A 26,705-nucleotide genomic window follows, 5' to 3' on the forward strand; every position below is an offset into this window, starting at 1 on the left:
AAGGGAGAGACCTGAGTGTTCATTGAAGCTTGTGGCCAGGCCGGTGAAATTTTCCCAGCATCCTGCTCTGTCCCACTCAACGGCTCCAGTCCAAACTATTTGTGTGGCTTAAGTACTTGACAGCACTGAGTGTCAGACTGGGAAACCTGCACCGCAACCAACAGAAGGACAGACATGCACTGAGCAGCATGATGATGTGGTGCTTTATATCACTGTACATTAAACACAGCCGACAGTAGCAAAGACTCGGCTGGGCACATAGAGGAAATCAGAAGCACGTGACATATATTTATGTAAATTCACTTACATTACACAGCAAGTGGCAACTTTGACAAAATAATGGAATCATGCAAAATATAGGAAGCAATAAACCCAACACAGACATAAGGCTCTGCACTCCTGTATAGGAAATGTATAAACAGAAAAAACTGAAAACAATGCAGCAGGGGTACCAGGTAAGATAGGTGAATGTTTATTCCAGGCCCATGCCCCTGGCTCAGGTTCCAGATCCAGGCTCAGGCCCAGGACATTCCCCTGTTTTCCCTCTCAGATCCTGGCAGATGTTCCCTGTTTGCTTGAAGCACTTGGTAACATGAAACAGAAGAATGTCGGTGTTGACGGTGAGACGTGTGAAGGCAGGGACTGAATTACAGATTCAGGGAGAACTGGCTAGCTCTTGGCTGGTGCAAGGAGCAGGCACTGGGGAGGCTGATAACTTCTCCAAGTAGGACAGTACCGGACAGAGTCCCCCTCGAGCCTTCCATGTATCTGGCTCCAGTCTAAGTCAGAAGAGTGTGGAATGCTATCTCCTGCTATCAAATCCATGAACAGCAGGTGCAGGGATACTGAAAGGAGACCAGATTACCATGAGGTTACCCCACAATGAGGGGCGTCAGCCTCCACTCCTGACTCCTAACATCTGTCAGAGAGAGGAGACTGTCACCCTGTGTGCATGCGCTGAGTTCGAAACCACATCTTGTCCCATACATTTCACTCTCATAAGGGACTTCTAAGGGTTTAAATTCCCATTGTTGCTAATTTAGTAAAAGTATTGGTGTGAGAGTAAAATGGGCTTTGAACTGTTCACTGTTGAAATTAGCAAATATTTCATCCATCAATAAGATTTATAATTAAATGGCACTGAGCCAAATCCTTGTATTAACTGAGAGGCCAGGGTTTAATGTGTTAATTAACCAGTAATGATTTACGTGGCTCCATCTGGTTGCTGCAGTCCCACTACCCAAACATCTAGAGATCACGCTGACCCCCCCCACTGTCTAAATCTACTGCCCACCCACCTCAGGACCACCCTGGCCATATCCCATCTCTGTAACTTCCTCCAGCCCAACAATGCTCCAAAATCTCTGCACTCCCTCATCCATCCCCAATTTTAATTGCTCCACCATTGGCATCTATGCCTTCAGCTGCTGAGGCCCTAACTTCTGGATTTTCTTCCCTAAATCTCTCTGCCTCTTCATCTCTCTCTTCTCCTTTAAGATACTCCTTAAAACCTACCTCTTTGACCAAGTTTTTTGGTCACCTGTTCTCCGTGCCAAATTTTATTTGATAATCACCCCAGTGAAGTGCCTTGGGATGTTTTACTACATTAAAGATGCTATTTTAATGCAAGTTGTTGTTGTTGTTGCCCCCCCCCCACCCACCTCCTCCCACTATCCCGCATCTGTCCACACTAACAGCTTGGCATTAGATAATGGGAATAAACACCAGGGATGTGATACCTGCCCATGTAGAAAATCTGGCGGTAGGCAGATAGAATTTGTTTTTAAATCTCCCACCCATTGGTTGCCCGAGTCCTAACACGACCTTTGATTTGTCTCTGAAACAGAAGGGAGATTTATTACAATATTATACTTGGTGTTGTGCCCAATGTAGGACCAGAGGCAGAGCGCAGGAACCAGTGGGCAGAGCCTGCAGTCCTTAAAGGGACCGCTCTGCATACATTGCAGATGAGTTTTGAAACTGATTTTTGTGGAGTCGGGCAGGAGGGACATGAATATAAGTGATTGGCAGGAGCAGGGCCAGGCATGTAATCGGTTCACCTGTGTATCTAAAACTCACCCCAATAACTTTATTGTACACAAAAGTTTAAAACAGCAGCTTGCGATGTAAGTCTAGAAATTCTTAGACTATTTGTGTGACATTACTGTGTCACACCCAGTGGGGTTATCCCTTAAACAGCAGAGAATGGAATAAGAACAAACATGTTCAGCTCTAATCTACTGTCATCTCAAGTAGCAGCTCCCTGCTTTTATTCACACAGCTCCCTGTTATTTTACACCGACACCTTTATCGAATGAAACTTTGTCTCGTTAATGTTGTTCTTATTACACATCCCTCAGTTGCTGTCTGTTTGCGCGAGCCCTCGCATCTCGTGTGTGTGTCTAGTTGGATTTTTGTATACTTCGATTTTTCAGTTCCGCCAACTTGCTGGTTACAAAGTTCCATTTGAAGCTGGGGTCGCTGGGCTCTTCTAGGTTGCTGTATGCGCCAGAACGGGGAATGTTCTCCGTCGCTCCATCCTCACTGTGCGTGGTGCTCGCGGCCTCACCCTCACCCTCTCCCGCACCATCGCTGCCCTTGTTGGCCTCGGAGGTTTGGTTCCACTTGGTGGCAAAGGCATCCCAGAATGCAGTCAGTTTCTTCTCGGGACCAGACTCGTGTGGCGCCGCCTCTGAAAGGACACTGGAGACGAGAGAGGAAAATACAGGGTCGTCAACTCTCCAGGACTATCCCAGAGTCTCTCACAGTTAAACGCCAATCTCCTGAACTCTGCTACCAGCCAAAATCCCAGAGAAAAGTCATAGCAACATTAAAAATAATTGTATGTTGTTTTCATTTTACTTGAACATCTTTTGTTTGATAATCATAAACATTTTGGAGATGGGAGAAAAGGCTGTTTAATGGGGTGGAGCTTATGGAGTTGGAAGGTCATGTGATGAAACCTCCAGGCATATGTCCAACCAGAGTTGGAAACCTCAGGAAACTAGGACAGAGTTTTGATGAGAAAACTGAGGAACGCGAAGAGCTGCTGTTCTCACGTCTAAAGGGCTGGTCGATGGATCAGATTGGGTTTCATTTTGACATATTTTAAATTAACCAATTTTACAATTTCATTAAAATCTAATTTCCATCAAACCTTTGCGCACGAATGGTTATTTTTAGAAAGGCCTTAGCTCAGCCATTTAAATTATGTATAATTTTTTTAATGAGTCTTGACAAGAGATTAATCAATCACAGAAACATGTCTGTGTTCGGAATGATATCCAACAGTGCAGGACACCAGCCCAGGTTGGCCAGGTCAGGCCAGTCTCAGACCAGACTGGCCCAGCCTAGCTTTAGCCCAGTGCAGCCAGACCAACCAAACCCAGCCCAGTCTTCTCCAGTCTAGGAACAACCCAGCCCAGCCTAGGACCCGACCAGCCCAGCCCAGGTCAAGTAGCCATTTTTCACATATGAACCTAGACCAGTGTTGAATGGCTATTCCACCTTAGGGGGCAGCACAATTGAGACAATCCTGCCCTCAGCTGGTGATCCACAGACGCCCATCCCAGCTAGAGTTACTGGTTGGTGGTCCAGACTGCCTTTCCTGCTGCAGCTGACATCAGCTACTAGCACCAACCCAGGATAGAACCTGCCACTGTCCCGGTTATTTTCTTTGTCCAGTTTTGGCTGTAGTTCTCATTTTGTTTTGGGCATGCTGCAAATTGACGTCACACTATAAATGAGGCTGTTGCACAGTTCTTACTGTCGTACTAATCAGGAGTGGACCCAGGCTGATTCCCATGACAGATAACGTTTAAACAAATCTTGTTTTAAATTGTGAGGTTCGGTTTATTTAATTTGTCAGGAACAGAATCCATTGGGAAATGTACAATATTGATAACGACTGATAATGAAATGGGGTGATGTTGCATATTAGGGTTCTTGTGTCCTGAACACCTCTATAAATTATAAAGGGTTTTGATCGAGTAAATAAGGTGAAACTTTCCATTTGCAAGAGGGTTGATAACCAGAGGACACAAAATTTAAAATAGTTGGCAAAACAGCTGAGGGGAGATGAGAATTTGTTTACACAGCGAGTTATTATGACCTGTAAAGGGTGGTGGAAGCAGATTCAATAGTAACTTTTGAAAGGGAATTGAATAAATACTTGAGAAGGAGAAAACAACAGGACAACGGGGAAAGAGCAGGGGAGTGGAGCTAATTGGATAGCTCTTTCAAAGGGCTGACATAGACACAATGGGCCTAATGGCCTCCTCTATGCTGTATGATTCTATGATAAGATGCTGAGAGTCACATTTGGAGGGAAGTTCTTTTCCAAACTTGGCGCCACCCAGCCAGGAATTGATTGAAGCTGGACAACATGTCTTGCCCCATTGCCTGCATTTTACAAGAATTGAAGAGCTCCCTCTATTCTTTCCCAGTCAAACTGGTGAGCATTCGAGTGAAGGACCCACTCCCTTGTATCTGTCAATACTGCTTTGAACAGCCCCTGCAAGGTGGCAAGACTGAGTGATGAGTGACAGTCCCTTGGAGCTGCTCTCCTGCTCTGCTTGTGTGGGTGGGTGGGTTTAAGCTCAGCTTCCACCCAGTGCCCACATTCATGGAATCATAGAATCTTACAGTACAGAAATTGACCACTCAGCCTCTTGTGCCTGTGCCAGCTCTTTGAAAGAGTAATACGGTCTGACAATGCCTAGAGTAGATAAAATGGAAAGGCTATCAAAAGGCTAATAAAATACTGCCACATTCAGTCACAGCATTGGCAGGTATGCTGATGTGGTGCTGGATCTATACAACACACGATCAGACAACCACTCCCCCCCACCACCCGCACCCACCGCCCCCCCCCCACCCCCACCCCCGCCCCCCCCCCCCCCCGACTTTGGAGAACTGTGTGGATGCCTGATGCTGAGGGACTTCAATTGGAGGGCTAGGGTACAAGGGGAGGGGCTTCAATGGGAGGGCGAAGGTGCATGGTGAGGAGTATCAATGGGAGAATGGGTAATTTTGGAGGGGCATCAATGGAAGGAGGGGCATCATTGAGAGAATAAGGGTGCATAGTAAAGATAATGGAGAGGAGAATCAATGGGACAGTAAGAGTACTGGAGGCATGAACATAGGAACAGGAGTAGGCCATTCAGCCTGTCATGCCTGCTCCGCCATTCAATTAGATCAGGGCTGATCATCTACCTCAATGCCACTTTCCTGCGCTGTCCCCATATCCCTTGATGTCATTAGTATCCAGATATCTATCGAGTTCTGTCTTGAACATGTTCAATAATTGAGCTTCCACAGCCTTCTGAAGTAAAGAATTCCAAAGATTCCACCCTCTGAGTAAATAAATTGCTCCTCATAGTCTTAAATGGCCTACCCCTTATTCTGAGGCTATGTTCTCTCGTTCTAGACTCACCAGCGAGGGAAACATCCTATCTACATCCACCCTGTCACGTCCTGTAAGAATTTTGTAAGTTGCAGTGAGATCACCTCTCATTCTTCGAAACACTAGAGAATACAGACCCAGTTTAATCTCTCCTCATAACATAATCCCACCATCCATGGGATTAGTTTGGTGAAGCTATGTTGCACTCCCTCTATGACAAGTATATCCTTCCTTAGATGAGGAGACCAAAACTGTACACAATACTCCAGGTGTGGTCTCACCAAGGCTCTATCCAACTGCAACAAGATTTCTTTACTCCTGTACTCAAAACCCCTTGCGATGAAGGCCAACATACCATTTGCCTTCCTAATTGCTTTCTGCACCTGTATACTAGCTTTTAGTGACTCATGAGTAAGGACACCCAGGTCCCTTTGGACATCAACACTTTCCAACCTCTCATCATTTAAGAAATACTCTCTCTTTCTTTCTGTTTTTTTCTATCAAAGTGGATAACTTCACATTTATTCACATTATATTCCATCTGCCATGTTCTTGCCCATTCACTTATCCTGTCCAAGTCCCATTGAAGCTTCCTTGCATCCTCCTCACAACTTACATTCCCACCTAGTTTTGTGTCATGAGCAAATTTAGAAATATTACATTTGGTCCCCAAATCCAAATCATTTATATAGATTGCGAACAGCTGTGGCCCCAGCACACCCCATCCACTGATTCTCCTTTATGCTACAAGTAACATCCTCGAAAAACTCCAACGGGTTTGTCAAACATGATTTCCCTTTCATAAATTGACTCTGCCCAATCATTTCATTATTTTCTAAGTGTCTAGTTATCAGATCCTTTATAACAGATTCTAACATTTCCCTACTACTGATGTCAAACTAACAGGCCTGTAGTTCCCCATTTTCTCTTTCCCTCCTTTCTTAATATTGAATATTCAATGGGCTGAATGGCCTTTTCTTCTCCAGGCTACCAGGCTTTCCATTTTATGCTGGTATAGAGTAGACTGAATTAACTTGAGTTCCGTGTTGATGTGAAGGTGGAGCATACTCACTGTTCGACTGGGGCGGTATTCTCAACTGGGAGTAACTTGTGTTCATCGTCCTTGTTGAAGAGCGAGGACATACATTTCCATCCCCTCACACTGGCCCCTTGTACCTGCAAACGACAAACACCATAATTGGCTCTGCTCCTGCCTGTCCAATCTTCTGTCTGGTACTGCAAAGACAGATAATTATCAGCCTGGCCCACACCCCATTCCCCTTAGCCCAAGATAGGGCAGAGTTAGGTGATGTTACAGAGGTGGAAGTAGGTTCTCTTGGTGATGGACAAAATATGGGGTTGGAAGCTCAGCTCAGGGTAAAATAGGGCACTGAGGATGCAAACAACAACTTATATTTATATAGCACCTTTAATGGAATAAAAAGTCCTAAGGTGCTTCAGGAGCATTATAAAACAATATGACACTGAGCCACATTAGGAGATATTAGATCAGATAACCAAAAGCTTGGTCAAAGAGGTAGGTTTTAAGGAGTGTCTTCAAGGAGGAAAGCGAGGTGGAGAGACGGAGAGGTGTTGGGTGGGAATTCCAGAGTTTAGGGCCTAGGCAACTGAAGGTTTAAAATCGGAGATGCTCAAGAGGCCAGAATTAGAGAAGCGCAGATATCTTGGAGGATTGTGGAGCTGGTGGAAATTACAGAGATAGGGAGGTGCAAGGCCATGGAGAAATTTGGAAATAAGGAAGAGAATTTTAAAAACAAGATGTTGCTTGACCGGCAGCCAATGTAGGCCAGCAAGCAGAGGGGTGATAGGGGAACAGGAGTTGGTGTAAGGTAAGACATGGGCAGCAGAGTTTTGGATGACGTCAAGTTTATGGAGAGTAGAATGTAGGAGACCAGCCAGGAGTGCATAGGAATAGTCAAGTCTAGAGGTAACAAAGGCATGAGTGAGGATTTCAGCAGCAGATGAGCTGAGACAGGGGCAAAGTCGGGTGACGTTACCAAAGTAGAAATAGGCGGTCTTAGTAATGGCTCAAATATGAGGTCGGAAGCTTGTCTTGGGGTCAAATGTGACACCAAGGTTGCAAACAGACTGGCTTAATCTCAGACTGTTGCCAGGGAGAGAGGTGGTGTCAGTAGGTAGGGAATGAAATTTGGAGTAGGGACAGAAAACGATGGCTTCAGTCTTTCGTATATTTAGTTGGAGGAAATTTCTGCTTATCCAGTACTAGATATCAGATAAGTAGTCTGCTGGTTTAACAACAGTGGAGGAGTTGAGAGAGGTGGTGGTGAGGTAGAGCTGGGTGCTGTCAGCGCACATGTGGAACTTGACATGGTTTCAGATGATGTTGCCAAGGAGCAGCTTGTACATGTGAAATAAGAGGGGTCCAAGAATAGATCCTTGTGGGACTCCAGAGGTAACAGTGCAGAAGTGGGAAGAGAAGCCATTGCAGGAGATTCTCTGACTGCGGGTGGTTAAATAGGATTGCAACCAGCCATTGGCAATCCCACCCAGCAGGACAACAGAGGATAGATATTGAAGGAGGATGGTGCGGGTCAACTGTATCAAAGGCTGCAGACAGCTCAGAAAGGATGAGGAGGGAGAGTACGCCATGGTAACAGTCACATAGGATGTAATTTGTGCCCCAGCCTGACCACTCATCTTTCAGCCATCCTCCCACCTGGGGCTGCCTGCTGATCTTTGACAACAGGCATGTAAGAAGTACATGTTTTGTCACAGTCAAACCAAAATGTGATTGCTGCAGATGAGAAAAGGTGAGTCTAAAAACCTGAAAAAGGAGTGACGAGGTGATAGAATGGATAGAGTTGGCATTGAGAGAATGAAAGAGCCCTCTAACAGCTGGCTGTAAGGGTCTTGTATGAAGTGAGATTTGCCCATTAAATGCCCACTTCACCAAGTATTGAGCAAACACTTGCCCTGAACTTGGGATCACTCAAAAGAGGCAAAAGAACCGAGCGTTAGTCCAACAATTCTCTAACATTATTTAAAAGGGAATTGGATAAGTATTGGACAAGGGAGAATATAAAAGGAGATGGGTTTAGAGTACAGAGCTCCAGCTGAAGGGCTAGCACCAGCACAGGCATGATAGGCTGAATGGTCTTCTGCTGTGTTGGATATTTGATGAAAAATTGACAAATCAAATTAAAGGAACTATGGGATATAGAGCAGACACAACTTTACTCTGTATCTAACCTGTGCTGGACCTGCCCTGAGAGTGTTTGATGTGGCAGTGTAGAGGGAGCTTTACTCTGTATCTAACCTGTTTTTTTTTTCTTTTCTTTTTTTTAACCCCGTTTTTTTTCTTCTTTTTTTTTCTTTTGGGACAGTGTAGAGGGAGCTTTACTCTGTATCTAACTCCATTTTGAAAATTCTTTTTTTTTTTTTTGTTTAGAGGGAGCTTTACTCTGTATCAAACCCGTGCTGTACCTGTCCTGGGAGTGTTTGATGTGGCAGTGTAGACGGAGCTGTACTCTGCATCTAACCTGTGCTGTTCATGTTCTGGGAGTGTTTGAGGGGACAGTGTAGAGGATTATTTATTTATTTTATTTATTTAGAGATACAGCACTGAAACAGGCCCTTCGGCCCACTGAGTCTGTGCCGACCATCAACCACCCATTTATACTAATCCTACACTAATCCCATATTTCTACCACATCCCCAAATGTCCCTATATTCCCCTACCACCTATATGGACTTTAGTAAAACCTTTGACAAGGTCCCGCATGGCAGACTGGTACAAAAGGTGAAGTCACACGGGATCAGAGGTGAGCTGGCAAGATGGATACAGAACTGGCTCGGTCATAGAAGACAGAGGGTATCAGTGGATGGGTGTTTTTCTGAATGGAGGAATGTGACTAGTGGTGTTCCGCAGGGATCAGTGCTGGGACCTTTGCTGTTTGTAGTATATATAAATGATTTGGAGGAAAATGTAGCTGGTCTGATTAGTAAGTTTGCGGACGACACAAAGGTTGGTGGAGTTGTGGATAATGATGAGGATTGTCAGAGGATACAGCAGGATATAGATCGGTTGGAGACTTGGGCAGAGAAATGGCAGATGGAGTTTAATCCGGACAAATGTGAGGTAATGCATTTTGGAAGGTCTAATGCAGGTGGGAGGTATACAGTAAATGGCAGAACCCTGAGGAGTATTGACAGGCAGAGAGCTCTGGGCATACAGGTCCACAGGTCACTGAAAGTGGCAACGCAGGTGGATAAGGTAGTCAAGAAGGCACACGGCATGCTTGCCTTCATCGGTCGGGGCATAGAGTATAAAAATTGACAAGTCATGTTGCAGCTGTACAGAACCTTAGTTAGGCCACACTTAGAATATTGCGTGCAATTCTGGTCGCCACACTACCAGAAGGACGTGGAGGCTTTGGAGAGGGTACAGAGGAGGTTTACCAGGATGTTGCCTGGTCTGGAGGGCATTAGCTATGAGGAGAGATTGGAAAAACTCTGATTGTTTTCACTGGAACGACGGAGGTGGAGGGGCGACATGATAGAGGTTTACAAAGTTATGAGCGGCATGGACAGAGTGGATAGTCAGAAGCTTTTTCCCAGGGTGGAAGAGTCAGTTACTAGGGGACATAGGTTTAAGGTGCGAGGGGCAAAGTTTAGAGGGGATGTGCGAGGCAGGTTTTTTACACAGAGGGTGGTGAGTGCCTGGAACTTGCTGCCAGGGGAGGTGGTGGAAGCAGATACGATAGCGACAATTAAGAGACATCTTGACAAATACATGAATAGGATGGGAATAGAGGTATATGTGCCCCGGAAGTGCAGAAGGTGTTAGTTTAGGCAGGCATCAAGATCGGCGCAGGCTTGGAGGGCCGAATGGCCTGTTCCTGTGCTGTACTGTTCTTTGTTCTTTGTTCTTTGTTCACCTACCTATACTAGGGGCAATTTTTATAATGGCCAATATACCTATCAACCTGCAATTCTTTGGTGGTGGGAGGAAACCGGAGTACCCAGCGAAAACCCACGCAGACACAGGGAGAACTTGCAAACGGATCAAACCGATCTGTGGTGCTCCCCAAAATTGGATAGCTGGTATCACTCAGGACCGAGTTTCACACGTGAAGTGCACATTGGAGGATGGTGGAAACTCATACCCTGGAGAGAGTTGGTGCCTCTGGAGGCTGATTGGAATTTATTTTTGTAAATTCTTTTGTAGGGAAGATGGAGTCTCCTAGAGAAAATCGCCTAAATGTGATTGGATCTCTCCAGGTTTAGAGGGAGGGGCAATTTGTGATTGCACCTGTTTTTGTTGTATTGAAACAGGACTCTTAGCCCCTCAGACCACCCCCTAAAACTGAAACCTGCTGCTGTTAAATATTTCAGTGAAATCTAATGGACTTTGGTGGGAGATTATAGCCAATAAATTATGCAGCACCTATCTCCTTTCTTCTATTGTAATACGTATATGTCATGAGACAGCGATCAGTTACTGGTCTTTTAAAGAGACACTGAGTAGTTGGTCAGTGTAAAGGCCATTCACACCCCAACAAGGCCTGTCACATGACCCTGGCACCTGTGCCCACAGTGACAGCCCCTCAAGTCTGTGTCCACACCGAGGTTCTTCACACCAGTGCCCTCACAGAGAGAGCCTCAAACATGTACCTGCACTATAGTCACACTTGTACTCTCACCCAATGACATTGCGATAAACATGATTATTGTTAAAGTAGGAAGCAGCAGTCAATGGTTCTCGGCAGTCATTAAATCTCAAGGTTCCACCAATAGTCTTTGGAGTATTTTTGCTGATTTACGTGGTACCTTCAGACTTGCTCTCTTAAATGATAGCCTTGTAACTTACTGTCAGCCCTCTGTTATCTAATTATTTTCTTTCTATGATGTTCCATCTTTCCCACCACAACCACCCCCCCCCCCCCCACCCCCATGCCAGAGATGGTGATTCGTTGGGGGGGGAGGGGAGGGCAAGACTCCGACCTTGCACTAGAGATTGTTCTCTGTGTGTGAGTTTGGTCGTGTGTGTCTGCAGAAGGAGGGTTTTAATCACAGCCCTGCCCTCCCAGGGGAACTGCTGTGTGTGCACCGGGACCAGGATCAGGAATGCCGGCTGTTCTTCCCCTGTAATCCAGAGAGACTCAGGCCAAGTGTAGTTACTGAACGCTGTCCCAACCTGCGACCCTCCAGGCCTTTGTGACTCTGTATTGTAATATGCAGTAAATTCACCCTGTGAGCCCCCTAGGCAACTTCCTATCATTCTCCATTGAAAGACAAATAGCCAACAAAGGTGCACAGACTCAGGATGCTGCTGGTTAACATTCCCTCAGTAACTTGATGTCAGATGGCTGTGCAGATGTTGAGTCTCTCAAGAACTGCCACAGCTCCACAGCTGTATTTTCCTCTCAGATCTGAGATCCCAGTGTTTACTGAACTGGTGACCTGGAAAATCCCAGAGTCTGCCAGTCTGGTAAAATGAATGCAGCTCATATGATGGGTTAGAAATGAATAATTTGTACCTTTTTTGCCAGCTGTGAGACAGAACTGGAGCCTTCCTCCGTAGTCATATCCATCACTGTGTCATTGTTCTGAAAAAAATGTTTTTTTATTTGACAAGTTAGATACCAGCTTCTCAAGGGCAATTAGGGATGGGCAATAAATGCTGGCGTAGACAGCGACAGCCACATCCCAGGAATGAATATAAAAAAACAGCACAATTTGCACTGCTTCATTAACACTTTCAGAAAAATAGCTTAATGTTTATATCTGCTCTGTTTGAAGAGTTTTAATCATAGATCCAATTTTTCTTAAGTCCAGTAAAACAATCTTCCTGGGACAATACTGTAAACTCAGCGCATCAACAGATAAAACACAAAACGTTCTTGAAAAATAAACAGAAAAGGCTGAAAATACTCAGCAGGTCCGGTAGCACTTTTGTCAATTTTCCAGACTCTGGGCATTGCCAGTTTACCAGGCTGGTAGACTCTCAGCATTGCCAGATGTTGCCTGAGCTGCTTTTTCTGTTACCTGGAAGAAGTTCTTGAAGATTTGTGTCACATACCTGCTCTTTGATTTCTTCTTCCTCGTCAGCATTGAAACTTTTCAGCACTTTGCTCTTATAAACTTTCCAGATTCCCTGATTCATTATTTTGCTTCTTTGATCTTTACTTAAGAGAAAACTTGAGCTGCGTTGTCAGGAGCCCATTAATGTGGGCAGGGGTTGAGTCTAGAGCTGGACCTGGTACCAAACCCTGGGCATTGCAAGCTCGGCTGTGAAGCTGAAGACTGCCTCCGGCACCGATTCAAGGCAGATTGAGGGAGCTGTTTGACTGCTGCGGCTTACATTAAAATTTTAGTGTGATGGAGATGCACATGTGACCTGAAATTGTCTCCACCGATCGCACCATCCCCTGTCGAATCAGAGGCAGCTCAAGATTATATTTCTTCATAGCTGAGTTGTGCATGGAGACCAAGGCTGCAGTTTCAGACTCGACTCAAATATTGGGAACTGTAAGGTTTTGAAACTTTGTACCTTCCCGAAGTTTCCTGGTTACTGGGTTCAATTGTTCGGCTACATGTCTACACTGGAATACAATATATAATCCCCATTCCCCTTCTAAGCCTGGAAATCTGGTTATCTGTCTCAGAATATTTTGTCTTAAGTACATTTTCTAACATGGCAATCCCTCGTTCTCTGTGCATCACACTGGAGTCAGTTTAAACATCATTTGTACAACCAAAATTAGCAATGTTGACTGGAGTCTTTGTTTAGGTGACAGACAGGACAAGGGGAAGGGTCTCTGGAGATTTTCTCCTCGGCTGAGAGCTTCCTATTCAGTATTAACAGGTAATGTCTGCTCAGCCAGCACCAGTTTACTGACATATACCAATTGCCACATGCAGACTTGGGGTCACATCTGTGATTGTCGCTGCATTGCCTCAAACTGTGATGGCAACATGAAACTGCATGGCTTCGAAAGGTGTCGCATTGACATCTCGTTGTCCACAAAGCCCAGCTCTGTTAAATAGCTCAAACACATGAGGGCTTCCAGATTCGCAGATTTCCCTGAAGTTCAGGAATCTTGGAACTCTCGCAATAACTTAGAAAGGCTGCAAGCCCATGAACAATGGACAAAAGGCCATCGTGCACCGTGCACCGTCATCCCTTTTTAGCCAGTCATTTCCATCTGATTTTGAAGAGAAACGAATGAGTTCATGATTATTGCATCAAATCCTGGTTTCATGAAGTCAGGGCATGTTTCAGCACAATCCTTGGTGCAACTCTTGTAATCCTCAATGTGTCGAAAGGATGGAACACACACCTTTCTATTATGGGATACCTCAAACAGCACAGCATTCTAACTATAGCGTTACCCATAACTTAGATTCATCACCACCTCTCGTTTTGTATTCAATGCCCCAGTATATTAAACCTAAAATTTTCATTTTAAAAGGAAGAACTTGCATTTATAATGGGCCCTCATGACGACCAGGTCCCGCCGACCTCACCATTTCCCACGAGAACGGCAGAGAGACTGCCCACCAACTGTATGGTCTCGTCCTCAAAGGGGTAGAACGGTTCAAAGGTAGGGATTCACCCTCTACTGCCTCCCTTTATTTGGTACTGTGCGGCAATTTCTCCTGCAAGAAGATGGAGTGAATGAGGGTGAGGCTCCTAGTTGAGAGTCTGTCAAATGGCACGTGAGAAAAGTGGAGGAAGAGGTTTTAGGGATGTGCATGGAAGTAACTGCTGTGAGAGGAGATGGGTAACAATAGTGGTTGACGCTGAGTTAGGAAAACCCTTAACACCTGAGCGCTGTGAAGGGTTCCTGGCACAAGTGTTGCTTTAAGAGGATGAAGAGTGCGCTGGTGCCCAGGGTAGGCAAGGAAGAAGAGGGTGCAGTCCCAGCTCTGAAGCTCTTTATTGCAATTCTTAGCATCAGTGCCGCCTCCCTCCCGGCAGCAGATTTACACTCGGGAGAGAGCAAGGATCTGGGCCTATTGCCCAGTTTCCTTGAAGATCTCAATCAGTAAAGTTTTGCACTTCTGCATTCTGTTTCTCTGGCCTTGCTGCCTCTGGATCCTGATGGTGTCAGAATACTGTGTAAGTGTAATAAAAATATAAGAAGACCAGCTGTGCAGTTACTAAAGTGTCGAGTCAATGAGGACAGAAGTGCTCCTTTCAGTCTGCTGCTGAGGAGTATAGGCTCAGCTGTACTGAAGTTTCCAGGTCGTTCAGCTACTTTCGCCTGTATTACACCGGTTTTACAGCAGAGTTGCACCAATGGGAATGTGTGTCTCTCCCTGCAGGCCTCATTTTTTTTTAAAAGGGCACCATTGACGTAACTATTGAAGGAAATTCTGTGCCATGAAGGCAGACTTGGCAGGTTGGCGGAATGTACAATTGAGACACGTTCAGATAAATCAGATCTAGGTTGAAAATTACAAGAACAGAAAGCTGTCTTCTGCTTCATGTTTGAAAGTGTGTCTCAGATGCAATTTTAAAGCTATTTTGAGTTCTCTATATTTTAACGGAAGGAGTAATGTCCCAGTGTTAATCAGCAGGGCAAGTATTCGTGCTGGCACTTCAACGAAGCTTGTCTTTAGCAGCCACACATCACTGTGTGTGTGCTGCGTTAGATCGTGTTTATTCACGTTATATGTGCCAAGATCAAAAACAATGGTTTGTAGACTGCTGTGTGTTACAACTCTGCCCTTAACTTCAGGTCTGCATTAACTCCTGGTTAGCAAACTGACTTTAAACTAAAATCACTTGTCCGTGCAGAATTCCGTTCGCCCCTTGCTGTGAGGACACTCGTTGTCGAATTTTCACCAAATGCCCAGCAGTCACCCAGCTAAAAGTATAGGCTGTAAATTGCGAGGCGAGCTGGTTTTGTTTGTGTTTTTAATCTCTGGTTTTCTGTTGCAGCGAGCTTTCAGCTGCCACGAGTCACAGATCGTCTTACAGATTCATAGAATCACGACAAGTGGCTTTAAATAACTCTATGAGTTACTTTGTTCTCTTCTGCCAGAGCCAATTAAAGTTTCATGATGCACGAGTCTTTGGTTCAATTTCTATTACTGATGAAATACCTTCAAAGGTAAAATTACGTGCGGTTGTGCAGAGACAGGTTTGCCTCATCATATCTCAGAAACATCCCAAAGCACATCACATGTCATGAGTAACTTTGAAAGAAAGAACTTGCACTGTTTTGAGAACCTTCTCCAACGTCCCAAAGCGCTTCACAGCCAATTAATTTGTTTTGGAGTGCCCTCACTGTTCACGCACAGATTTCACAAACTGCAATTGAGGTGAATGGCTAGTTAATTTATTTCTGGTGATGTTGCTTGAGGGAGGAAAGTTAGCCAGGACACCAGGAGAACTCCCTGCTGTATACTTCAACTAGCATCGTGGGACTGGTTGGAGCAGGCAGATGGGTCCCTGGATCAACACATGTGAAGGACAGTAAGTCCCTTAGTACCGGGGTAGGACTCAAAAACACAAGCTTCTCTTTCCGTGATAGAGACTGTAAGCTGTTTCTGAATGGAGGATGTAGGGTAGCCTGATGAGGGGTCCTTATCCATGGGGTCCAGTGATCTCAATAATTGTACTTTTGGAGAACATTTCAAAAATCCACTTTAAAGTCAGCACCATATGTCAGGATCAAAATTCAACCACCATCCTGCGGCTTTTGGGAGGGGAGTAAAGAACCAAGAATTTAAAAAAAAACAATTGAACTCAACTCTTTGAACAACAAGGCTCCTTTCACCTGACTAATCTCTTCAGTAGCCTGTTCTATTGCCCCACGCTGCTGGGTATGTGATTTACCCCGAATGAATGATTTAATGAGAAGCTGGTTTATGTTTGGGAGGAACAGGTGACTTTGGACCCATGGTTCCCAAAGCTCTCCACCAGAGGGGTTTTCCTCGCCTCATGTGAGTCTGTTGTAGACTGATAGAGATTGATTAGCCAACAGCTCCATTATCTTTTTATCACGTGACCACCAAGGTAGTTGAACCATAGAACCATAGAAAAATTACAGCATAAAAGGAGGCCATTCAGCCTATTGTGTCTGTGCTGGCTGAAAAAACTAGCCACCCAATCTAATCCCACCTTCCAGCACCTGGTCCATAGTCTTGCCAGTTACAGCACTTCAGGCGCAGGTCCAGGTATCTTTTAAAAGAATTGAGGGTTTCTGCCTCAACCACCATTCCTGGCAGTGAATTCCAGACACCCACCACCCTCTGGGTGAAAAAGCTTTTCCTCATGTCCCCTCTAATCCTTCTACCAATCACCTTAAATCTGTGCCCCCTGGTAATTGACCTCTCCGCCGGGGGAAACAAATCCTTCCTGTCTATCTAGGACCCTCATAATTTTGTACACCTCTATTAAGTCACCCGTCAGCCTCCTCTGTTCTAAGGAAAACAACCCTAGCTGATCCAATCTTTCCTCATAGCTGCAACTTTCAAGCCCTGGCAACATTCTTGTAAATCTCCTCTGTACTCTCTCCAGAGCAATTATGTCCTTTCTGTAATGCAATGACCAGAACTGTATGCAATACTCCAGCTGTGGCCTAACCAGTGTTTTATACAGTTCCAGTATTACATCCCTGCTTTTGAATTCTATACCTTGGCCAATAAAGGAAAGCATTCCATATACCTTCTTCGCCACTCTATCTACCTGTCCTGCCATCTTCAGGGACCTGTGGACATGCACTTCAAGGTCTCTCACTTCTTCTACCCCTCTCAATATCCTCCTGTTTATTATGTATTCCCTCGCTTTATTTGCCCTCCCCAAATGCATTACCTCACACTTTTCTGGATTGAATTCCATTTGCCACTTTTCCGCCCACTCATCCAAACCATTGATATCATTCTGGAGTCTACGACTATCCTCTTCACTATCAACTACACAGCCAATTTTTGTGTCATCGGCAAATTTCCCAATCATGCCTCCCACATTTAAGTCCAAATCATCAATATATACCACAAACAACAAGGGACCCAACACTGACCCCTGTGGAATGCCACTGGAAACAGCTTTCCATTCACAAAAACATCTGTCAACTACTACCCTTTGTTTCCTCTCACTGAGCCAATTCTGGATCCAACCTGCCAAATTCCCCTGTATCCCACGGGCTTTCATTTTACTGACCAATCTGCCATGTGGGAACTTGTCAATGCCTTACTAAAATCCATGTAGACCACATCCACCGCACTGCCCTCAACAATCCTCCTTGTTACTTCCTCAAAAAACTCAAGTTAGTAAGAACATGACCTTCCCTTAACAAATCCATGCTGACTATCCCTGATTAACCTGTGCTCTTCTAAGTGGCAGTTTATCCTGTCCCTCAGAATAGATTCTAACAATTTACCTACCACCAAGGTCAGACTGACTGGCCTATAATTATTTGACCTATCCCTCGCACCCTTTATAAACAATGGTACAATGTTCTCAGACCTCCAGTCGTCTGGTACCTCTATTGTATCTAGTGAGGATTTGAAGATGATCCTCAGCGCATCTGCTATTTCCTCCCTGGCTTCCTTTAACAACCTGGGATGCAATCCATCCGGCCCTGGCGATTTATCCACTTTCAAGGATGTCAGAGCCTCTAGTACTTCCTCTCTCATTATGCTTATCGTATCTAATATTTCACATTCCTCCTCTTTAACGACAATGTTTAGATCAACCCTCTCCTTTGTGAAGACAGAGACAAAAAACTCATTAAGAACCCTAAAATAAAAGCAAAATACTGCAGATGCTGGAAATCGGAAATAAAAACAAGAAATGCTGGAAATACTCAGCAGGTCTGGCAGCATCTGTGGAGAGAGAAGCAGAGTTAACATTTCAGATCAGTGACCCTTCATCAGAACTGGCAAATATTGGAAATGTAATAGGTTTTAAGCAAATAAAGCAGAGGGTGGGGCAAGAGATAACAAAGGAGAAGGCATTGATAGGACAAGGTCACAGAGAATAACTGACCAGAAGGTCATGGAGCAAAGGCAACCGGTATGTTAATGGTGTGGTGAAAGACAAAGCGTTAGTGTAGAGAGGGTGTTAATTGACAGAAAAATGTACAGCCCTGGCCCAAAGCACAAACATGAAAAAAAAACATGGGTAGGCACAGTAGAAACAAACTAAAATAAAATAAACAAAGAAAAAATAACAAAAAAGAAAAAGAAAAAGGGGGGCCCATCATGCTCTGAAATTATGTTCAGTCCGGCAGGCTGTAGCATGCCTAATCAGTAAATGAGATGCTGTTCCTCGAGCTTGCCTTGATGTTCACTGGAACACTGCAGCAATCCCAGGACAGAGATATGGGCATGAAGGGTCACTGACCTGAAATGTTAACTCTGCTTCTCTCTCCACAGATGCTGCCAGATTTCAATACATCCCCCTGCTCTCATGCCCACATCTAATTTTAAACGCACTGTGTTTTGAGTTCCCCCTCTGTGAATCCTCATTCACAACTTTCCAATTATAAGGCAAAGAAATGGGCACACCAGGTTTTTCTTACGTTTAAAGAAGAAAGTGAAATTTATTAAACTTACTTACACTTAAACTCTAATATGGTTCACGCCTATGGATATACGACGTGCCCAGGCTAGCATGCACACGCAATACACACATGCAAATTGGGACTGAAAGGAGGAGAGGGAAATATAGTAGAGAGGGGTTTGAGGCAATATCAGAAGAGTTTCTTGTTTGCTGTGCTTCGAGCTCACTTAATTGTAGGTTGCCTTGCTGTTCGTCGGGGCTCAGTGTTCTTCTTAAACTTTGTTCACGTAGGAGACTTTTCTCTCTGAGCTTCACGTGTTTTCATAAGATTCAGTTCCGTGGGAAAGGGATGGAGGCAGGCTGACAGGAGAGGGTTCTGTTCTAACTGGGAGCACATGGCTTTCTCAGTTCAAATCCCCTGTTGGAAGTTCAAATTCAAAACCTCCAATCGTCAGTCAGTCATTAGACTAAAACTGGTTTGACCACTTCTTATGTTTATGGGGGAAGCAACGACTGGATCCCCATTATTCCAACACTGTCTGGTACTATTCAAATGTCTTTCCAGTCAGGAGCTGGCAATTTTAAGTTTTAATGTTCATGTGGCAAAATAATGTGTGCCTCAGTCTTGGCAGGTGGGGGGTTTGCCTGACAGCCGAGGTATAGAATATAAGTGCAGGGAGGTTATGTTGGAACTGTATAACTCATTGGTTAGGCCACAACTTGAGTACTGTGTGCAGTTCTGGTCACCTCATTACAGAAAGGATGTAATTGCACTAGAGAGGGTACAGAGGAGATTTACAGGGAAGTTGCCAGGACTAAAAAAATGCAGCTATGAGGAAAGATTGGATAGGCTGGGGTTGTTCTCCTTCGAACTGAGAAGGCTGAGGTGAGATCTAATTGAAATGCACAAAATTGTGAGGGGCCTAGATAGATGGAGGTGAAAGGTCTATTCACCTCAGCACAGAGGTCAGTGACAATAGGGCATAGATTTAAAGTGATTGGTAGAAAAATTAGAGGGGAGATGAGGAAAACCTTTTTCACTCAGAGGGTGGTAGGGGTCTGGAACTCACTACCTGAAAGGGTAATTGATGCAGAGACCCTCAACTCATTCAAAAGGAGTCTGGATATGCACCTCAAGTGCCGTAAGCTGCAGGGCTACGGACCAAATGCTGGAAGGTGGGATTAGAATAGGTGGATCGTTTTTCGGCTGGCACAGAAATGATGGGCCAAGTAGCCTTTTTCTGTGCCTTACACTTTCTATGAAATCTTCAACCTGTGCCCTTACCACATGAAGAGGTGCAGTCACTAGCACTTCCAACCATCTCAGTCAATCTTAGCTTCTGTACTGTTCTGAGTGTCACAGTCAATGGGGAAGGAGAGAATGAGCCAAAGGAGGAAGAGGAGGGATCTGATCCTGTGTCAGGAAGGCCTCTAATTTTGTGTGTAGCCACACACAGAGGAATAGGAGAAGATTCAGCCCCTCGAGCCCGTGCCATCATTCAATGAGAGCACGGCTGATCTGTATCTTAATTCTATCTACCACAAGATGAAGACCCTTGTCCAACATTATCCACTACTGATGTAAAACAATTGCAGGTGAACTGAATAAATGAAGATCTTCAGATGCTCAATCGTCAGTCACTTCTGAACTTGGCTCTCTCATGGAAGACTTTCTGACTTTTCAATTGTATAGAAGTGGCCACTAAAAATCCTGCCTTTTTCTTTGAATATCATTGTTCCTTGAAGAGTTATATCACCACAGGATGGATGAGTTTATTCTACATAATAAGCCAACGGGACCAGATCCTGCTAAATGGAGCAGTGAGATCATCTTGAAAGAGACATTGGGTAAAAAGCAGAAGTCTGGAGGAAAAATCAGTTGAGAACCACTGCCCCATCCCCCACCTCCACCTGCAAAGTGTGGAAAGAAGAAATAAAATAGAATCAAACATAGACGTCCCAAGCTCCTGAAATAGTTTGACACTTGAGCTGTTGGTGAAAAGGCCAAAGTGCTGTGAGAAGCAGTATATCAATGTTGGCTATGAAACACTTTGGGATGTTGTGGGATGTGAAAAGTGCAAGTACATATCATTTAACTTTTTAAACAATGGTTCTCTGTTTCTATTCTTTAATTATCATTTTAGATGATTAAGTCATCAATTGAAATCAAACAATAAATACAAATGATAAGTAAAGCCAAAGAAAACATATCCAATGATAATATTTTTTCAGTTTCGACCATGCATTGCAGCCGCTGTGGTGCCCATTGGTCGCAGACACCATGTACTCCCTCTTCAAAGACACCCAATCACATACCTAGACACAGAAGGTTCTGCATTTCTACTATTCAATGGGATTGATTTTGACTCCCTATTCTTGGTGTTAATGGACAGGTAACAACCTCAGAATGGTGTTGGGAGTCTCACAGTCCCATTAGTACCAGCAATGCAGTTGATGCCGTTTTGAAGGTCGGCTTCCTGCCAGATGTCCAAAGCACAGGCCTGTTTCAGGTGATGGGCCCCTTTTAAAATGGAAATCTGTGTCCTGTGATGTGCTGAACCATGGGCTTTGTGCTGCTCAGTCTACCTTCATCCTGACTTTGGGAGCATACAGTTATAACACATTTAAACCACAACACCCTGAAGGTGCTGAAGGCCCCTTAGTTACTCACTGCCTATTTCCCTAAACATCAATCATTGCCTTTTTCTCCGTATCAGTGAAATAAATGTTGGCCGTTCTGTTTCAGATGAAGTGCACGAGTTCTCTAATACTAACCATGCCATTGGGACAGCTAGTTTACTGCTGTTACCATGGATACTGTTGCCATGTTACACTAGACCCTCTGTAATCTGAGACCTACTGAGGTATTCATGGGATTTGGCCAAGCCTTATATTTAATTAATTAAAATTCAATTAAATAACTTTTTAATAATTTAGTAAAACTGCTTGCTGTAGGTGTGTCTTTATTGAAGAAAGAAGCGGTAATTGGATATCAATATTTACAGCAATTCAGATTGAATATCAAAATGGGGATTGCTGAACATGTTCCATAAATAGTGACATTATTAGCCATGGGTTATTAGCAAGAATCCGATCTCTCTACGTTAACCCTGATGTACACAGTCTCTGTGAAAGGAGAACAGCACATACAACATATTCCACTGTTGTTTTATTCTGAATGATTTGCATTTTTCCATCCAAGGGAATCACTTCCACTGCGCACTGGTGGACTAATATGAGCTCTCCTGCTCTGTACTTGATTGTCTCATCTTTCTTCTCATTCCCAGCAACATTTATCTTTTGACTTGCATCGATGCCATAATATTTCCTTAATGTTCAACCCTTTCATCACAACCTGTAATAGCTTTTCCCAATTATTGTTGAATATTGGAACTCTATATATCCACCACTCTCCATTGCCACTGCGCCCTCCCCCCCACCCCTTGCCCTGAAATCCATCCTCTGACACCTGAGGCAGTCAAAGCAGTGACTGTACCTGGGGATCGCTCCCTGTCACTATAAGCTCGCTGCCACAGGATGAGGAGATGAGGCTGCTGGATTCAAACATTCCTGCTCTTTAACTGTTGAAAAATCCAGCGCCCAGAAACACAGCCCAGTGGAGTCTCTCTGAATAGCTTACCTATAGTTTTGCTGGACACATCTGAAGGAAAGAGAGATCTGTTCTGGAGAATGGCCAGCACTGCTCTGCAGTTGCTTGGATTCTTCATTGGGATAGTAGGATGGATTATGGCCTGCGGGACCATTGGAATGCCACAGTGGAAAGTGACACCCTTCATTGGAAATACTATTGTGACCTCTGAGATGGTGTGGGAAGGGATCTGGATGAATTGTATCTATCAAGGAACAGGGTACATACAGTGCAAGATGTATGAATCACAGTTGGCACTTCCACCAGATATCCAGCTGGCTAGAGCCCTCATGTGCATGTCCATTGTTTCAGGAATTTCAGCCATTACCCTTTCGAGTGTGGGGATGAAATGTACCAAGTGTTCATGGGAGGATGAGAGGTTCCAGGCAAAGATCACTGTGATTGGTGGCATCTTCTTCACTCTCGCTGGGCTATGCGTTCTTATCCCAGTGTCCTGGACTGCAAACTCCATCATTGTTGATTTTTACAACCCCCAGGTTCCTGTCTTCTTAAAGAGGGAGCTGGGAAATGCTCTTTTTCTGGGCTGGGGAGCCGCATGTATCCTGGTCATTGGAGGAGGTCTTCTCTGTTGCTCTTGGCCACAAAGAAAGGAATATAGACGCGACCATCAAAGGAGCCAAATGTCAGGTCAAACCATGTCTCAGAGTAAACCCCCAGTCAGAGGGTTTACGATGAAAGAGTATGTCTGATGAGAGATCTTGGTCATGGCGTTTGATGCAATTTCCCAGTTTGATTTAAGAAAAAACAGAATTTGTTGTTGGCTGCTGTCATGTGAATCCTTCTCCTTTGTTGTGTTGTTGACCCCAACATGTCCACTTTATTCCTGGTAGATGCTTTGTCCCATCCCTTGTGTTGGATAAAAGAATCAAATGTGATTCTGTGTATGTTTATCTGGTCTGTCCCTGGATAATACACAGGACAGAATTCAAATCCCTTACATCAGCATTTCTGAAGAAAGACTTAGAACCAATTCATCCTGCAGCGTCAGTCAGGAGATTAGTTCAAACCAGATCATACCAGGCCTGTAGAGAGAGGCAGCACTCTAACTAATCCAAAACTGGACTGGAATCAGATAGGGTCAGGGCAGCAGATGAGATCATGATATTTGCTCTAGTTGGAAATTTATTGAAAATTTTAAATCAGTAATGTTGCCACATTATGGGACAAAGAAGTTGGAAAAAAATCTTTTAATTTAACAATTAGATTGAATTGGACTATTCAGCCCCAAAAGCAGATTGGTGCTGACTTGGAGAGGAGAGGATTCTGTGGGTGTTTACCCAGGGAGGAGAGGGGTCACTGGGTGGGGGCTGTGGAAGAGTGGGTCAGTGAGTGCTGATCCAGGTTGAGGCGGTGGGGTGGGGAGGGGGTCACTGGGTGGGGTCTGAGGAAGGGGTGGATGCTGATCTAGGGAGGAGCGGGGGTCACTGGGTGGGGGCTGTGGGTCTAAATGAGGGCTGTGGTAGGGGGGCGGGGCAGGTGGAAGGGACAATTTGCTTCCTGTTGCTGATCCCCCTTCTTGCCCTTTGAGCAAGAGTGAAATTACCAAGAGAATCACCATGAAGCAACAAGTGCATTACCAGGAGCCTCTTAAAAGTTCAGAATATTGTAGCAAAATTGCACCATAAAAGAAGCAAAATGCCTTCCAAACCTTTGCGGTGTTTTAGCTGAGAGCAGGTGAGGATCCCTTTAAATACAGCTGGAAATGGCATCCTCCAGGCATGTTTCACTCACAACTGGAAGACAGGTGAACGAGCTGGCGAATCCAGCGGATCAAAGTGAAATGGTTTTGGGAATTTTACAGCACAATATGTTAATGTGCCCTGTCCATTTACAACAGGAACTCCAAAACTGAGGACTGGCTAAGTAAGAGGGTAACTCACCCCAAGTTGGTCCCTCTTCCCCCCCTGATTGTAAGTGTAAACATGGCAGTAGTAAGATGGATATCACCTCCAATTGACTCAGGATTAAACTTTTCTTCTATCCCATTCTGTATTAGATCCTATCTTGTTCATCTCTGCTTTCCTAACCTTTCCTCGACATTCACCCCCTGACACTGGCATCATGGCAATTTACCATATCCCCTCTAGGGGACTGGCTGTTTCCCTTTCTCTTTCAATGTGCAAGAACCTTGCACACTCTCTCGAAGACTTGTAAATGTTGTCCAAGTTCTTCTCTTACCCTCTGATGGTTCATTCAATTTTCCCCTCCTCCATTCTCCTACCCCTCCCCCTTTCCACCTTTCCCCCCCGTACCCCCATTCCCCCTTCCCACTCATTCTTACCCTCCCCTTCCCATCCTCCATTTTATGCTGTTTCAAAAACACTGGAGCATAACACAAAGTATTATATTGCTGTTATGAAAACCCCACATGCCAAATGGAAAATATTAATTTCATCAAGTGGAACTTTGCCTGAGACTTTTACTGGAAAGTGTTACAAATAACTTTTTAAAAGGAACAGCTAGCAGCCAAAATGGGAAAACCAAAAAATTCAACTGGAGATAGACATGATTGACTCAGCCTAGCCAGAACAATGGAGTGCTCTCCGATTCAGTTAACTGAGATAATCTTATCAATGTGGTCGTCAAAAGCCATCAACACCCATTGACTTTGAAAGAGCCACCACCCCAGCCATCACCACCCGCACCCCCCCCCCCACCCCCCCCCCCCCCACCAAATATGTCTGGATAGCCTGAGGGGAGAGCCTTGAATTTCAGAGCAAATTCTAGAAGATTCTCATTAAAACGCAAGTGACTGCTTGTGCCACTCTGGGGATTGTGAGTGGTGATTCAGAAGGAATTCTGTAACTGGAAGTGATCAAGGGAACAGCTCTCTCTCTCCTCTCTCCAATAGAGAGCCAGAGAAGCCTCAAGCTGCAGCGGGTGAAGTCAAGTCTACAGATCCTTACAACCAACAACTAGGATACAAGCAAATCTGCAATCATGCCCGTGGCCCAGCGAGGACTTCAGGACTACAATTTCAACTAAAGACACTGAGACTACTGTACTGTATTTCAATTCAATTTATTACAGACTCTACTCCAACCTGGTTTTTCCCTCTGTAATATGTGTGTGTGTGTGTGTGTGTGTGTGTGTGTGTGTGTGAGCATGGATGCACAGTATATTTTAGTCATTTTAACCGGTTTAGGGTGATAAGGATAATAAACTTACATCTTTCTTGTTTAAACTCAAGAAAACTTGTCTCATTGGTTCATTTGCAATTATGTTACAGGAACAGGAGCAAGTGCTCACAGAGGTGGTAAGTTCAATCACCGTTTTCAAAAAAAAGGATAAACCCTGTTGCAGTCAAACCAGAGAAGGGATGAAAGGGGAGCCTGAGACCCTTTCCTCACCTGGTCGTAACTGAAATTTGGGGGCTCGCTCTGGCATTGTACCCACAGATAAATAAGCAATTGGAAGTGGGAAACCAAATTGATCCTAATCAAACAAACAAAACTTCAATTCAGGTTTTCTTGTGTTTTTTGTTGCTAGAATACTAACATGTCTGCACCCGAGGCCAAGCCAGGGTGAAGTAACTTAGGATAAGTTAAAGGCCTATCTATGGAAGAGTTGGAAAAATGTACCTGGGTAGTGTGGGATCACTTTCCGTGCAAAAGCTAAGAAATCCGAACTCCTAATACTTGTGGCCAACCATTTTTCACTCGAATCTGAAGAGTCAGAGATCGGGTTGGAGTCAGATTCAGACAGAGTAATGTTAGCAAAAATAAAATTAAAACAAAGGAAACTTGAATTGGAAGACAGGGAAAGAGAGAGAGAAAAAGAAAGAGAGAGAGAGACAGGAGAGGGAAAAGGGCAGAAGTTCCAGAAGGAATAGGAGGAAAGGAAGCTAAGGCGGCTTGAATTAACTAGGGGGTGACATGGTAACCCCAGTGAAAGCATGGCCAGTATGGAAGCTAACTCAGGACCATGTGCTGAGCTCTTAAAGTTCTCCCAATTGGTCCCAAAGTTCAATGAGGGAGATGTGGAAGCATTTTTTGTCACGTTTGAAAAGCTTGCAAGACAGTTGAAATGGCCAGCCATGAGCTGGACACTACTGCTACAAAGCAAGCTAACAGGAAAAGCCCATCAGGTTTTTTCCCTGTTGCCGATGAAAGTTCATTAAAATATGAATT

The 26,705-nt window shown here is 44.5% G+C and overlaps 2 protein-coding genes across 2 annotated transcripts; one reads left to right on the top strand and one right to left on the bottom strand.

The window, feature by feature from the left end:
• Window positions 1–2,402: 2,402 nt before the first annotated feature.
• On the bottom strand, window positions 2,403–12,551 carry LOC137347044 (uncharacterized protein C1orf232). Its single transcript, XM_068011050.1, has 4 exons — window positions 12,468–12,551; window positions 11,926–11,994; window positions 6,477–6,580; window positions 2,403–2,703 (listed from the first exon to the last, which is right to left on the bottom strand). The coding sequence occupies exons 1-4, from the start codon at window positions 12,549–12,551 to the stop codon at window positions 2,403–2,405; spliced, it is 558 nt and encodes a 185-aa protein (XP_067867151.1).
• Window positions 12,552–22,595: 10,044 nt separating this feature from the next.
• On the top strand, window positions 22,596–23,264 carry LOC137347045 (claudin-4-like). The gene has a single exon (XM_068011051.1). It carries the CDS (start codon window positions 22,596–22,598, stop codon window positions 23,262–23,264), a length of 669 nt encoding a protein of 222 aa, XP_067867152.1.
• Window positions 23,265–26,705: the final 3,441 nt, after the last annotated feature.

This window comes from Heterodontus francisci, chromosome 31, assembly GCF_036365525.1.
Source record: "Heterodontus francisci isolate sHetFra1 chromosome 31, sHetFra1.hap1, whole genome shotgun sequence".
In the NCBI taxonomy this organism is placed as follows: Eukaryota; Metazoa; Chordata; class Chondrichthyes; order Heterodontiformes; family Heterodontidae; genus Heterodontus; species Heterodontus francisci.

Bases quoted from the DNA above. Each gene is read 5' to 3' on its own strand.
- LOC137347044 (XM_068011050.1), bottom strand. From the start codon at position 12,551: ATGAATCAGGGAATCTGGAAAGTTTATAAGAGCAAAGTGCTGAAAAGT. The intron at 11,995-12,467 runs GTATGTGACACA...CATTTTTTTCAG, and splicing joins AAGAAGAAATCAAAGAGCAG to AACAATGACACAGTGATGGA. The intron at 2,704-6,476 runs GTGAGTATGCTC...TCTCGTCTCCAG, and splicing joins AATACCGCCCCAGTCGAACA to TGTCCTTTCAGAGGCGGCGC.
- LOC137347045 (XM_068011051.1), top strand. From the start codon at position 22,596: ATGGCCAGCACTGCTCTGCAGTTGCTTGGATTCTTCATTGGGATAGTA.